The sequence below is a fragment of the Arabidopsis thaliana genome (assembly GCF_000001735.4).
Source record: "Arabidopsis thaliana chromosome 1 sequence".
Taxonomy (NCBI): Eukaryota; Viridiplantae; Streptophyta; class Magnoliopsida; order Brassicales; family Brassicaceae; genus Arabidopsis; species Arabidopsis thaliana.
This window is the reverse complement of record NC_003070.9, coordinates 12341236-12355274: the sequence shown is the minus strand read 5'-3', so window position 1 is coordinate 12355274 and position 14039 is coordinate 12341236. Positions and strand designations below refer to the sequence as shown.

The 14039-nt window shown below is 34.6% G+C and overlaps 3 protein-coding genes across 9 annotated transcripts; 1 reads left to right on the top strand and 2 right to left on the bottom strand.

Moving 5' to 3' along the window:
• Window positions 1–101: 101 nt before the first annotated feature.
• Window positions 102–3709, bottom strand: UPF3 (Smg-4/UPF3 family protein). Of its 2 annotated transcripts, none has more exons than NM_103120.4 (13): window positions 3417–3709; window positions 3063–3169; window positions 2770–2964; window positions 2582–2661; window positions 2338–2436; window positions 2134–2254; window positions 1937–2037; window positions 1607–1838; window positions 1394–1525; window positions 1220–1306; window positions 999–1114; window positions 855–912; window positions 102–777 (listed from the first exon to the last, which is right to left on the bottom strand). In NM_103120.4, the coding sequence occupies exons 1-12, from the start codon at window positions 3554–3556 to the stop codon at window positions 874–876; spliced, it is 1449 nt and encodes a 482-aa protein (NP_174660.2). In that variant the 5' UTR covers window positions 3557–3709; the 3' UTR covers window positions 102–777; window positions 855–873. The 2 variants fall into 2 exon arrangements, with proteins under 2 accessions (NP_174660.2, NP_001117406.1); NM_001123934.1 differs by having other exon boundaries at window positions 252–777; window positions 3411–3682.
• Window positions 3710–3956: 247 nt separating this feature from the next.
• AT1G33970 (P-loop containing nucleoside triphosphate hydrolases superfamily protein) lies at window positions 3957–5971 on the top strand. Of its 5 annotated transcripts, none has more exons than NM_001084178.2 (6): window positions 3976–4068; window positions 4305–4561; window positions 4647–4921; window positions 4997–5161; window positions 5242–5376; window positions 5455–5971. In NM_001084178.2, the coding sequence occupies exons 2-6, from the start codon at window positions 4315–4317 to the stop codon at window positions 5659–5661; spliced, it is 1029 nt and encodes a 342-aa protein (NP_001077647.1). In that variant the 5' UTR covers window positions 3976–4068; window positions 4305–4314; the 3' UTR covers window positions 5662–5971. The 5 variants fall into 5 exon arrangements, with proteins under 5 accessions (NP_001031137.1, NP_001077647.1, NP_001185134.1 ...); NM_001198205.2 differs by having other exon boundaries at window positions 4029–4194; NM_103119.5 differs by having other exon boundaries at window positions 4046–4133.
• A 570-nt stretch (window positions 5972–6541) lies between these two features.
• On the bottom strand, window positions 6542–9137 carry AIG1 (P-loop containing nucleoside triphosphate hydrolases superfamily protein). 2 transcript variants are annotated; one of them, NM_001333075.1, is made up of 6 exons: window positions 9003–9137; window positions 8420–8741; window positions 7841–8118; window positions 7588–7752; window positions 7365–7496; window positions 6542–7276 (listed from the first exon to the last, which is right to left on the bottom strand). In NM_001333075.1, exons 1-6 carry the CDS (start codon window positions 9051–9053, stop codon window positions 7091–7093), a joined length of 1134 nt encoding a protein of 377 aa, NP_001322563.1. In that variant the 5' UTR covers window positions 9054–9137; the 3' UTR covers window positions 6542–7090. The 2 variants fall into 2 exon arrangements, with proteins under 2 accessions (NP_001322563.1, NP_174658.1); NM_103118.4 differs by having other exon boundaries at window positions 6762–7276; window positions 9003–9043.
• Between the last annotated feature and the right edge of the window lie 4902 nt (window positions 9138–14039).

The following is a 14039-nucleotide window of genomic DNA, read 5'->3' as shown; positions in this document are numbered from 1 at the left end:
CGCCGAAATGGGACGCATCACACTCGATTGTAACAACTAACAAGCCAGGCCCAAAAAACTCGACCCCAAGGGGAAATATATATTGGTCTCTTATCCTTATGACTTCTCTTCCACAAGTGAGTTCTCATTTCCTAATTTTTGACCATTTGATTAATTTATGTAACCCTCTTTAATCCTAATCGCAAGAATATGGTCTTTCTAAACGTGAAATCACTTTCAGCATAACTTTTATGTTGGTGAAATCAAAAATAAGTACAAATAGACTAATCATATAAAAAATAAACTAACTTCCACAAGAAAATATTACTTAGCAAGAAATTAACTTCAAAGTAATCAAACTCTTATATGGTTAAAAGCGTGCAATCAAGTTCTAAGGCCTCTCAGGAACCCAAAATAAAACCCGACACACTGTGCTTCCCGCTCCCTATACACTTTTGACTTTATTTTCATTACTCAGACTCGAGAGTAAGTTCTCACTTCTCACTCACTTGTCTGTGACACCGCACAAGCCAAAAGGGGGGATGCAGGTACCGTGAACCGCTAGGGCCTTCAAAAGGCAGTAGCAAACGAGTTTTTCTTATCTCACTTCTCATAAATCTTGAGCTGATTCCTAACTTTGAGAACGGCCTCTTTTATGTGCAATACTACGACTTACAACGTTGGACCAAAAGTCTCCAAAACCCAAGTGATGTTGATAATGTTACTTCCCCATTTCGATTGAGATCTATAGATTCCCATTGAAGGACAAAATCCAGTGGAATGGCTCATATATTTAGCCTGAAAGGTCACAACAATCATAAAACTGTGTTGACAAATTTCAAGTAAGAGAGGGTAGTAGTGCGACTGAAGCTTACCATATGTTAAGAGAATATATCAAGTACCGGATGATGGTTTTTGGATCCACATTTGCTTCTGCAACACAGTAAAAATGAATCTTCTATACATGGTTAAAAGAGGACAGAGGAAAAGTAGTAAGAAAAGACTTTGGTTTGGCTTGCCTCATGTGAACTGGGACCACCACCACTTCCTCTCCGGGAGGTTTTACCCTCGCCAATCACCACCTCTTCTTTTCTATTGCGACCTCCAACACGGCGACTAGAATGTCTGGCAGAACCTGGATAGAGTCAAAAGTTTTTGGCAGAACCAACGTCACTTTTATTTATTCATATAATAATGACACAAGACACATTATGCATTCTCCAACTTCAGATGAACTAACCATTCTCAAGAGTGTGACCACCAGAGGAGTTCACCACTTCTCCCGATCTTTGAGAGAACATCCTGTCTTTCACTTCTCCATTGTTTCCTGTAAGAACCTATCAAATGTCATGGAGGAGAAACACAACCATGAAAATGAAACTAATTATTTATTGGTCAACAACAGAAACAGAACCTGCTGAAGATAGTGGTTGATCCTCACTACCATCACGACGAGGAGCCCACATAACACGATCAGGTCTATCCTTGTTTCTTGTACGCCTCTCTTGCTTCTCACTGATGGTACCAGAAGTATGATAATCTTTCCCTGCACATGGACCATCTATTTTGAATTATCAGCCCAACTTGGGAAGCAAACATTTTCACTTAAATTGTATTCCTTTATAACCTGCTCGAGTGTTGGCTGGTCGAGAAGGTCGTTTGTAGTTTTCTGCTTCTGAGGGTTCCACTCTTTGCTCAGACTGCACAAAAGTGGAAGACTGGCTCGGTCGAGAGTCATTTCTCAGAAGTATTCCCTTGATCAACCTCCCACCAACATCACTCTTCTGGTTTTGTCTTGAATCCGTGGAGTTTCTAGAAAGATTAGTGTCTATATGCTGTTCCGGTTGTGGTGGAGGGTTCTAAAAATACCATTAACAAATAAGAAATTTACATGGCTTATAATTCTGTTTACAATCAAACAGCCTGCACAACTTTCATAAAGAACAAAAAAGCTTACATCAGGATTGTCTCGGTCTTTTGATCTCAGGAGCAAAATCTTTTTCTTCCCAGAATCCATAGTCAATGCTATCCCAGGGGGAGAGCTATCAATGATAGCGGCTGCAATTGAGTAGCAAAAAGACAAAGAGTTAAACGTGGCCTTTTAAAAATATGTAATTAGCTAGTTAGGAATAACAACAGCTGTTGATTTTTTACCAGTTTCATTTCCTGGTAGTTCCTTTCCACTTGAATTTGACTGACGATAATCTGGCTTAGAGCTGCTGACGTCTGCTGTAGTCTTCCGGGGCACATTCTTTGAACTTTCTTTTTCCACATACTAGAATGAAAAATATAATGGCAACAGATGAGTATAATGGCAGACGACACTGACTATTGACTCCTAAAAAGTGAGAGACAAACCTTTTTCTTTTCAGAGTTACGTTTCGAGGGCCTTGGACTCGGCTTGTTTGCAGAGACTACTCTGGTTCTTCTACCTCCTCTTCGAATATCAGATAAACCCTGTTGCTTGAACAGAAACCAGAGATCAACAATAGAAGTTCCATTTTGAAATAAATAAAATAGAGAGACATCCGTCCCAGGAAAGTTCTGATATTCAACTAGGTAGAATAAGTGAAAACCCCGTAAAACTGTGAGCATAATGTACCTGGGGTCCCATCACAGTGGCACGTTTTTGACGTATGAATTCCATAAGAGGTGTAACAATGGGAGCCGCTTTTGAAGCACCTAAGAAAAATAATTGTTGTGTTAGTAATTTCGATTAATTCACTAGAGAATAACCAACCTCTTCAGACAAAAGAAGCATCAAAATGATTGCAAATACGAAACACGAACCAGACTGCTCAGCTTCTCTTCTTTCCAACTGGATTTCAGCACTAGGAAGATTCTCAACAGGTTGTGCAATCACCTTAAGAAACTCAAGATAATCAGGATCTTTACTAATAGACCCTTCACGAGGATCTTTCTTATCACTCGGTTTCGGAACACGCTGAGAAGGTGCATATTCAACTATAGCCTTAAACTGAGCACCTAAACCAAAAGAAACCACAAAAATCACATCTTCAAATACACACACTACTAAAACCACATGCAACCATCAGACAAAGACAGATTAAAAAGTCAAATACCCTTTTCATTAACAAACACATGCCCGTTGAAAAATGCAGCGAACTCATAAACATCTTCTGGTGCCTTGAAACTTACATAGGCCCGTGAATACTTCTGATTTTTATAGCTGAAGACACCACAAAAACACAAACACACACACACATCACTAAAAAAAACCCAATACTACTAAGTATAATTTCTCTACAATCAACTAAGTAACAAAAATCTATACAATAATCTTCAATTTCCAACATAATCAAATACAATCTTCTTTAATTTCCATCATCTTCTTAAATTACAAAAATTCGTAACCCTAAAATTCATAGAAACCAAAATTCCAAATTCAAGACCCAACGAGAAAATAAAACCCTAACCTGGACTTCCCAGGACGAAACGAAACCCAATTGTAACGATCAGCGAAACGAGGATCAATTTGAGATAAGAGATCGGACTGTGAAAGAGAAGGCGGCAAGTGACGAACAACCACCTTCTTCTTCTGCAAAGGTTCCTTCATCGAAAACCCTAAATTTTCCTTGGAGAAAGTCGCAAATCAAACACGAACACGATGAAGAAGAAGAAGAAGAAAAGTGAAACACATCAATACGCTAATTTTGCCCTAATTTTTGTTTCCTCTCTTCCCTTTCCTCTGGGAAAAGAAAAAATTAAAATACCCGTAGACAAATCAATCTTCGGTCTACGTGGACTTTTTAACCTATATGGGCCTCTAATGGGCCTTAATTATATGTTTCAACCGTCGGATTAAGTTTTAAGGCATCGGACGGCAGATAATTACTCTGATAGTTTGTGAAATGGGCTTGTTATTGGGCTTACCGTAGGATGAAGATTATAATAATACATCGTACGGTGTATAATCAATCTAATAGGTGATCCGCGTCGCAGGTGATAAAGTACGAGTTTGTTTCGCAGAGACTTCTGGTCTTGTCAGGTTTTACTGATTCTGTATAAAGTCCAAAAAAGATATTTTTCTCTAAGATTGTCGCTTTAGCTTCTCCGGTTTTTAAGCAAGTAATCTTCTTTCGTCTCTATCTTCTTTACTTGATTGCTTATTCATCTGTTGATTCTGTGGTTAGGTTTGATTCTTCTGGCTCTGTTTTGTTCTGTTTTTGGTGTTTAATTCTTCTTAGCAAGCAAGTAATATTCGATCGTCACTGTTTTTGCTTTGATTTTGTGATTTCTCTATCAAAGATTAGAACTTTACGTGACCCTTTAAGCGATCAACAATTATCTCACTGTTTTTTCAGATAAGGGTATATGAGTTTGTTGGACATGGGTGGAGATATGATGGAAGATGATTGGGAATTTGCGTCATCATCAAACCCTAAAAGAACCCTAGTTCTTGTGGGCCGTACTGGAAACGGAAAGAGTGCGACAGGTAACAGTATCCTTGGGAGGAAAGCTTTTAGGTCAAGAGCTAGAACTGTAGGAGTGACAAGCACGTGCGAGTCACAGAGAGTTGTTCAAGAAGATGGTGATATCATTAATGTTGTTGATACTCCTGGTAAGCTCCCCAATTGTGTAAATTGTTTCACTTTTAGTCTATTTTACTATTTGAGTGTTATGTTAATGGTGAGTTTTGTGTATAGGTTTGTTTGATTTGTCTACTGCAGCTGATTTTATTGGTAAAGAGATTGTGAGGTGTATAAGTTTGGCAGAAGATGGGATTCATGCGATCTTGTTGGTATTCTCTGTGAGGCGGCTTGCTGAAGAGGAGCAAACTGTGCTTAGTTTCTTGCAAGCGCTATTCGGCAGTAAGATCGCTGACTATATGATCGTTGTTTTTACCGGTGGCGATGAGTTGGAAGAGAATGAGGAGACATTGGAGGAGTATTTGGCTGACTATTGCCCTGAGTTTCTTAAAGTAAGCTGACTTTGGCTATTCTTTTCTTGAGTCTTTCATTAAAGAAGTATAATTTGAATTGTGTGTGGCTTGTAGGAAATTCTTGGGATATGTGACAATCGGTTGGTGTTGTTTAATAACAAGACTACTGATAAGGTGAAGAAAGCTGAGCAAGTTCAGAAGCTTCTCTCACTTGTTGAATCTGTTGTTAAACAGAACAATGGAAAACCGTATTCAGATGAGTTGTTCCATGAGCTACAGGTGGAGATTGTTGCTTTCACTCACTTTTCTGAGTTATTCTGTTTTGGAGGAGAGGATTCTAACTGTGGTTGCAATTTCAGGAAGAGGCTATCAAGCTAAGGGACCAGAAAAAGGAGGTTGAGTTACTTCAGGGTTACTCTAATAATGAGATAGATGAGTTCAAGAAGCAAATCGATATGTCCTATGATAGGCAGCTTAGCCGCATCACCGAGATGGTAATTTAATTTATCAATAGTTATGGTCTCACAGGAGAGTTTCATTGACCGACAGCTTTCTGTTTTGTTGTTGTTCAGGTGGAGACTAAGCTGAGAGACACTGCTAAGAGACTAGAGCAGCAACTAGGTGAAGAGCAAGCTGCAAGACTTGAAGCGGAGAAGAGGGCAAACGAAGTTCAGAAGCGGTCGAGCGATGAGATTAAGAAGCTCAGAGAGAATCTGGAGAGGGCGGAAAAAGAGACGAAGGAACTTCAGAAAAAACTGGGAAAGTGCATCAATCTATGATATGTTGAGATGTTGTAGCTCCAGTGAAATCTGATAAGATCATTCATGTCAAGTTTTTTTATGTAGTCTTTTGTTTTCTTTTGGTTTTTTAACAATATGGTTTTATCATTAATGGCAGTGTGTTATAAGTTTGCTTAAATCATACCCCTTATTTTAGGTGCATCCAAATCACTGATCCAATACGTCCAATTTTTTTGGTGTAAACATGACGTTTTGTTTGGTGACAGTTAGAAAACTCTTTTGGTAAGGGCCCTCTTTGTCATATCACCATATGGTTTTCTAATCATAGACAATAAGACGCATGCATGTGCATATTTTCGATCTTTTGATTCTGGTCAAATTTCGGTTTATCAGTTTTCTAATTTTTGTTTTGTGTTGACTTGATGGGTTATATGTTTCAAACTCATTCTTGGCTCGTTTTATCCTCTTGTGTTTGGAATCCGCCTATCTTGCCAAATGCCAATGAAATGACTCCAAAACGCAACTAAAATACCACAAATAATTCCCTTGGAGTTATAAAGTTCAAGAAGTCACAAATTAACCACTAAATGCAACAAAAAAAGAAATGAAACCATAAAAGAGACATAAGGAAATATGTAAAACGGTAAGCAAGAACTTCGCTATTGCAGCTTTCTTTAATTAAAAACATAATTATTGGTAGGAAAATGGGAGGAACTGTTTTCTCTTCAAAGAGAATGGTAAGAAATTCGTCGGGAACTTTATTACCATTTTTCTTCCACGTTTTCAGTCGGTAAGAAATTTGCGACGAACTTCCTGTCATTCTCGATTTTCTACGTAACACTACTTATACATATTTTTTTGTAAGAAAAATTGTAGGAACTTGCTTGTTCCTACTATTATCATAGGCTTTACACGGTAGGAAAATCGAACATTTTCTTGTAATATTCAAAAATTACAAATCTTAGCTCTTTTCGCCTCTTCATTCTTACAATGAGAAAAAGGTGATATTGATTCAAATCAAGTATACAAATCCTAGGGTTAACAAACATAGACTAAAACGTGAAATACCTTAATGAAAGCGTCGAGTGTGTCTTGAGAGATTATGCTCCATAACTCAACACAATGAAACTTTTCATTGAGAAAAAAAAATCTCTTTCTGGACTCTCTATTAAATTATATAAAAACGTGTCACCTCACATAACACTTACACACATATTTATTACACTAAAAATACGTAGCAAATCAAACAAAGATTAGGCTACGACTGGCCTAATCAATTTAGATAAATAACATAAATGAAAATGAAAGAAAAGCAAAAGCTGACTCATAACAGGCCAAAAGTCCAAGAGCATGCTCAAACGAGGAACATAGAAAATGTTCCGCGTTAGAAACACAAAGTCTAGGCAATGGTTCTCTATTTGTCATTAAGAAGGCAAAGTGTGAGGGTGGAAGAGCGCACAGTGAATGATCAGAGAATGCTGCACTGCTGACGGCTGAGCATTTGCGCTTCCATTTCAGCACGCATACGTCCTTCCATCTGCTTTAACTTCTCCTGCATTTCCATTTTTTGCTGGTAGCTCATCTCCTGAGCTTTTTCTCTTTGCTCAAAGAGCTTCTCCTGCGCCTCCATAGCTATTTTCATATTTTTCTCCATCTGAGGTAAATAAAAAGATATTGTTAATGACAACTTCAACACCACTTATGCTTATGTTTATATGTGAAAGAATATGAGGAGTTTATACCATCTCTGCCATTGCCTTGAGGTTTCGTTCATTCATTATCTGTAACTCCTTCATCAATGCTGCGAGCTGCTCTTCTGAATGCCCTTTTGATTCTAGCTCCTCTTGTTCTTTCTTGTGCCTTTCATTTTCTTCCTGATGAGGGAGAGACCATTTGCTTTCTTTAGCATTCAAAACATCGCGAGAGATGGATGCAAATGGAAACAAAAGTGGTAAACTCTTTAACCTTTATCATATGGTACATCTCATCGGTATACGGAATATTGTTGTTCTGCTTTCTGACCAAGTCGATAAGTTTGAGAAGTTCATGGACTTGCTTTGTCTTTTTCTCATCATCCTTGGTTTTGTTATCAAACAGAATCATTCGTTGGCCACACAATATGAGAACTCTCTGAAACCAAAGAAAATGCAATAAATAAGTCACGAAGCTGAAACCTCTGTTTCCGTAGAGTGCACAAATTTGATCACAAATTACCAACCTTTAGGAAGTCCGGCATGTTATCACCCAAGTAATCCTCCAATGTCATACCGTCATCTTCCAATACATCTCCCCCCGTGAAAACAACGATAAGGTAATCAACAATCTTACTACCGAAAAGAACCTGCAAGGTACTAAGTACCATCTCTTCCTCTTGACTAATTCGAGTCCTTACAGATAAAACTAAGAGCACAGCGTGTAGCCCTCCATCCGCTAGAGTTAGGCATTTAACTATTTCTTTACCGATAAATTCAGCAGATACCGACAAATCAAATAGACCTGTAACCAACCCCAGTCCACATTAGTTACATACTGATGACATATAAAAAAGTCAAGATGTGCAATGATAAAACAGAAAAACTATCATAAAAATCCTCAACTATTGAAAGCGTTAATGTAAATCCTCAACTCTCGACCAAACGAAATAAATATCAAACTTATGTCAACAAAAGTTGGGTATTTATTTGGAAAATCAACATAAGTTTGATATATATTTTATTTCGTCGAGAATTGAGAAATTAAATCAACATTTTCAATAAGTTGAGGATTTTAATGACCTTTTTCCCATGGCACAACGTACCAGGAGTGTCAATCACATTGAGTATAGGGCCTTCTGGTGTCACTGCTTTAACTGCATGGCATTCCATCGTAACACCTGATGATTTTGTTTTCGACTTAAACACCTTTGATCTGACGATGCTGTTCCCCGTGGCGCTTTTGCCGTTCCCTGTACGCCCAACTAAAACTATGTTTTCGACCGGATGTGGCTGTGATGCCGAGAATTCATCCTTATGGTCTACTTCTGCTGGAGCTGCCGCATCATCCTTCTTATGATCTTCCTTCGCTGGAAAAGACTCACTATTCTTCTGATCGTTGGCCATTTGCTGAAATTTCCTTAAACCCTTCATTTTTCACGTAAAATGTTAATTATTAGCTAATAGATCAACATAAAAACGTTGAAAAAGCTATACGTGTATGGTTACGATGTTTGAGAAAAGGAAAATATAATCACATGAAGAAAAACTGGAAACTTAAAGCTTGTAAGTTGTCAATTAAAATCACATGAAATACAGAGAAAGCTTAGAGGGCACGTAATCGTAAACCATACAAATTGATCGATGAGAAATTTAAAAAAAAAAAAAAAAGGTGTGAAAATGACGAACTTGATTTTTCTGGTAGCTCTTAACAGATGCTAGGCAGAAGTGGTTCATCATCAAGCTAGTTTTCAAGTTTAAATAGAACAATTGAAAGTCCTTTTTTCTTCAAATAAATATAAATATAAAATCTATATAATAATAAATAAATACATAATTAGTCTTACATATAAGGATCCTTTTTTAGACTGCATTATATGAAGTTTTAGATTGGTGACCACTAGAAGAAATACTAAGAAACAAAAAGAAAAATGAATGAAACTAATAAAGAGGAATTAAATTAAGAAACAGAAAATTTGGATAATCAGAATATGAAAGTACAAACAATAAATAGGAATAAACTATCTAGGTAACTATTTAAAAAATGTTTGGAACAAAGAAATTAAACTTAAATAACAATAAATTAAAGTTAATTGTAAATTTTATTTTATGAATCAAATTTATAAATTCATGGTAGATATATATGTTATAAATATAAGTTATAGTAGTAGTTTCATATTTTAACATAAATTTAAATCTTTTGGACATATCTCTCGTATTTATTTTACCGTCAATATAAAAATGAATTTAATTCATTAAATTATTTAAACATAAAATTTCGTATAAAAATATTAGTAACTAATCTAAAATCAGTATTTTAAATTATTAAAAATAACGTAGGATAGGTAGAGTCATCTATCGTGAATCTTCAATGTACGAATAAAACTAGCCATGGATATGTTTTCGATAATGGAGATAAAGTTAAGTGAGAAGATTGACCTCTTTGCTTAAAAAAATAAAAAAAATAAAATTCTTTGCTATGAAATTGGATGAACTTATCTATTTTGACGTTGAAACATTATGTTTGATCACTAGTTGCATGAAATTGCTTCTCCTCTTCATTGGTATTTTTATCTTAGAAGAAAATTGGTGTAACAGATTGTTCAAAGTATCTTAATCAAAACTAATGGTGGAGCCATAGTTAAAAATTCCATTTCAGGACAATCGTAAAAGGTTTTAAACTTCTTTATTCACAGCTCATTTTAAGTTTTGTTTTCTTTTTGTTAATTTAAGTTCTTGAAATGATAGTACTACCAAAAATACCTAGATAAACTATGAGAAAGAACATATAAAAATATGAGAAAATTAGATCGAAAAGATTTGGTTCGTCTGATTTGTTTTGTGCCAACATATATAAAACTTCGTGAGAATTGATCTCTCTTTTCTGTGAAAGTACATGTGAACCCATCCATTTTGATGTTGATACATTAATTTTGAGGAATTACTTCTCATCTTCCTTTTTGTTTTTTCTTAGAAGAAAATTGGTACAACGGATTGTTCCTAACCTCACAAGCATAAAAAAATGGTGGAGCCATACATCAAATTTGGAGATCAAGACAAATATTGATAGTTACAGTGAATTTGTTTGATGACAAATTTTCCATGAAACTTCTTCTATAATTAGTTGATATGTTTCCGACAAAGTAGATAAAGCTTCGTGCGAAGATTGATCTCTTTGTTGTGAAGTTACATATGAACTCATTGAAACATTAATTTTGATCACTATTTCCAAGAAATTGCTTCTTCTCTTCATGGTTGTTTTTTTTATTAGAAAACAATTGGTGTAACAGATTGTTCCTAATATCTTTAATCAAAAATAATTGTGGAGCCATACATTACAATTTCATTTCAGGACAAACACTGATAGTTACAACTCCTTTTTAAGTTTAGCTTTTAAACTTCTTGATTCACAGCTCATTTTAAATCATTTTTCTCAATGGTTAATTTAATTCTAAAATGATAGCTCACTACTGAAAAATACCTAGATTGAACTATTAGAGAGAAATAACAAAAAAATATAGGAGAAAATTAGATCTAAAAGATCTTGGTCCATGAGACTTGATATGGTGTGCTAGCAGACATAAAACTTCGTGAGAAGATTGATCTCTATTTCTGTGAAATTACATGTGAACTCATCCATTTTGATGTTGAGACTAGTTTTGACCAATGCTTCCATGAACTAATCGCTTCTCATTTTCCTTGATGTATTAGAAGAAAATTGGTACAATGGAGTAATTGTTCATAACTTCATAATCATATTGTGGAGCCATACATTGATCTCCTTTCTGTGAAATTACATGTGAACTCATCCATTTTGATATTGATGACAAAATTTCCATGAAACGTTCTTGCTAAGATCAACGTTCCCAGTCAATATCCAATGTCGACATTTTTCTGTCACTATTTTCAGTTTGGTCCTTTCTCCACATATCTCTTTGGTCATTCTTATATTTTTAGTTTATAGTAACTCATTTATTTAATACAAATTTTTTAACTACAGTAAGATTTCTTCCTCATGAAATTCATAGATTTTTCGTAGCATACATTTTCTTTATATTAAGTATCTATTTTACGACGAAATGTGCAAGAAAATTAACCATTGTTGTTCTTGCTTGTAGCCTTTTAAAACTTAAAGCCAACTTTATACGTACACCACACGTGGCTTAAAACTTTACTTTCAAGGATAGAGTTATATGGTGTATGTTTAAATGATATAGTACATAATATACATTAAGAATTAGGTTTGTTACGTTGTTTTATATTTTTAGTTTTATATATGTACGGATACCATATAATATATTACACCCACACGTATTAGAGTTATTATAAAGGACATGCATGTATTAGGACACTATGGATTTTAACATGGTTCACATGTGGGTGTGACTTGTTTTGCATAAAGGACTTGCATCTCCTACACCATAGTGTCTCATCCCATTTTCCAAACAGCTAGTGAACCATGTTAAATATGTAGCATTATATATATTAGAGAAAAGATCTACGAACTTCCAATGTGTGACAAAAGGTTATTATTTATTATTACAAGCTTTCAAGCTCACCACTTTGGACCTCAATTACTCATTCATAGTAACTTTAATTTAGACATGTAAATACACTATCTTATAGTACTCATTAGAAGGAATCCAAAGACTCCATAATCCGGTCATTTCGGTGAAGAACCTCACCGAAAAAGATGCCGGAAAATTGGTCGGAGGGATTAATTATATATATATATATAAATTAGCACAAACTTTAGGCATTAATTTGCGTTACAAATATAGTCAAATATAACTTGTTGAATTATATTAAAAATAGTTCTTCATCATATGCACATGCTAGAGGGAAAATTAATTAGAATACCTTTTTTTTTATTAACTCAGTATAATTCTAGGCCTACGGAGATGCTCAAACTAATCTTTAGGAGAGATGTCTATAGATAAATTCTCTCTCCAGATATTCAAATGGACTTTAAAAATGGATTCATATCTATGTAAGTGTCCAAAAAAATATGTTGAAGTTTGTCGTAGCAGAAATATCAAACGTGGAATGTATTAATCCTAAGTCCCTTTCCTTACCACTAGACCACCAGCCCGGACATGATATAATATAATAAGTTGGTGGAACCAAATTGAATCAAGTCCGACCATATCATATCTGCTTCTTAACGATTATGGAATTGCACCAAATTGAGTAAAAGGAAAATCTGAAGGGGTCGGTGAATAAATGATATAGACTTATTCAGTTAGGTTCCAAAACCTTATTTTGTTGTTTTCATTTCTTTTGATAATGTGGTTCCACCAACTTACGTATTTTGTTTGTTCCTCGAGCCCCTGCATGCATATTATGAGAATTTATTTTAATAATATAATTCAACGAATGTAGGATAAAACGTCATGATTTTTTTATTTTTTTTGGTAAAATATCTTCTATATAATATATATGACAAGAAGCAAAATGTTACAAAGTCTATTAAGCCTTAATATGATTTTTAATTACATGAGGACTTTATTCTAATACTATGCTTTTTTAAGAATCTAAGAACTTTAATTTCTATAACTAAATGATAGGATAAAAAGGATCATGATTTTTATTTATAGTGATTACAGTTTCTATGTGATAACAATTTTTTTTCAAATTATTAAGAAAATTATTATAGCAAATCAAACTATTATAAATAATGTGGATAAACAAATACAGCGCTTCTAACTTGCTAAGAATGTGGATATTTCTTGTAGTGTCAAAACAATTAAGAAAATTATTATACCAAATCTCATTTTAAACCTAAATTGACATACCTTTACTTGAATCTCTTTCCTCTAGCATCGTGCCCCTAAAACTGTCATATTTTTTGCTCAAATTATAATGTCTCTTCCTCATACGTAATGTACAAGTTAACTTGTATTTTTCCATTTTAGTTTTTAGGGTCTGACGGATAACACAAAAACGATATAAACTGTTTAGCGGCAAACGATAAAAAATAGTTAAAAACGTTACAAAGTAGTGGTGTAAAAAGCCGAAAATATCGATTTTAATAATGCTTTTATGATTGGTAATTATCAAAACATTATACTTCACATTCCATCGATACAGTGTTATATCAAACTGTAAACCCTGTTTTTTTCGCGACTCCGTTTCAAGCTTATTTCTTTTCTTGATATTTAATTTTAGTTCTTAAAACAACAACACTACATATAAATACCTAGATAGGAGAGAACTTAATAAATTAGATTTTTAATTAAGAGTTGACCCATGATGAAGGTTTGATTTTTATTTTTGCTAGCAGTGTGAAATTAGTCTCTTAGGTGTGAAATTATATGTATGAAGTCATCAACTTTGATGTTGAGACTTTAATTTTGTTCACCACTTCAATGCAATTGCTTCTCCTTTTCCTTTTTGTTTTATTCTTAGAAGAAAATTGACGCAAAATAGTGGTGGAGCTAGACATTAAAATTTCACTTCAAGACAAACAACGGTGAAAAATCTTCCATGCAACAACCTTTTTTGTTGTTGTTAAAGACCATGGAACGCTCTTTCTAGGATCAACGTTCTCGATCAATATAGAGAGTCAGCGGTTTGTGTCAATATATTCAATTCTTAAGATCCTTGCTCGTCGATGTTACTGGCCAGTTGGATTTTTTTCATTTAATATAAGGATTTTCCGGAAAAAAAAAAAGCTTTCAAATCGTCATATTTTACAATTCTACCTTTCATCTCTAATAATATATC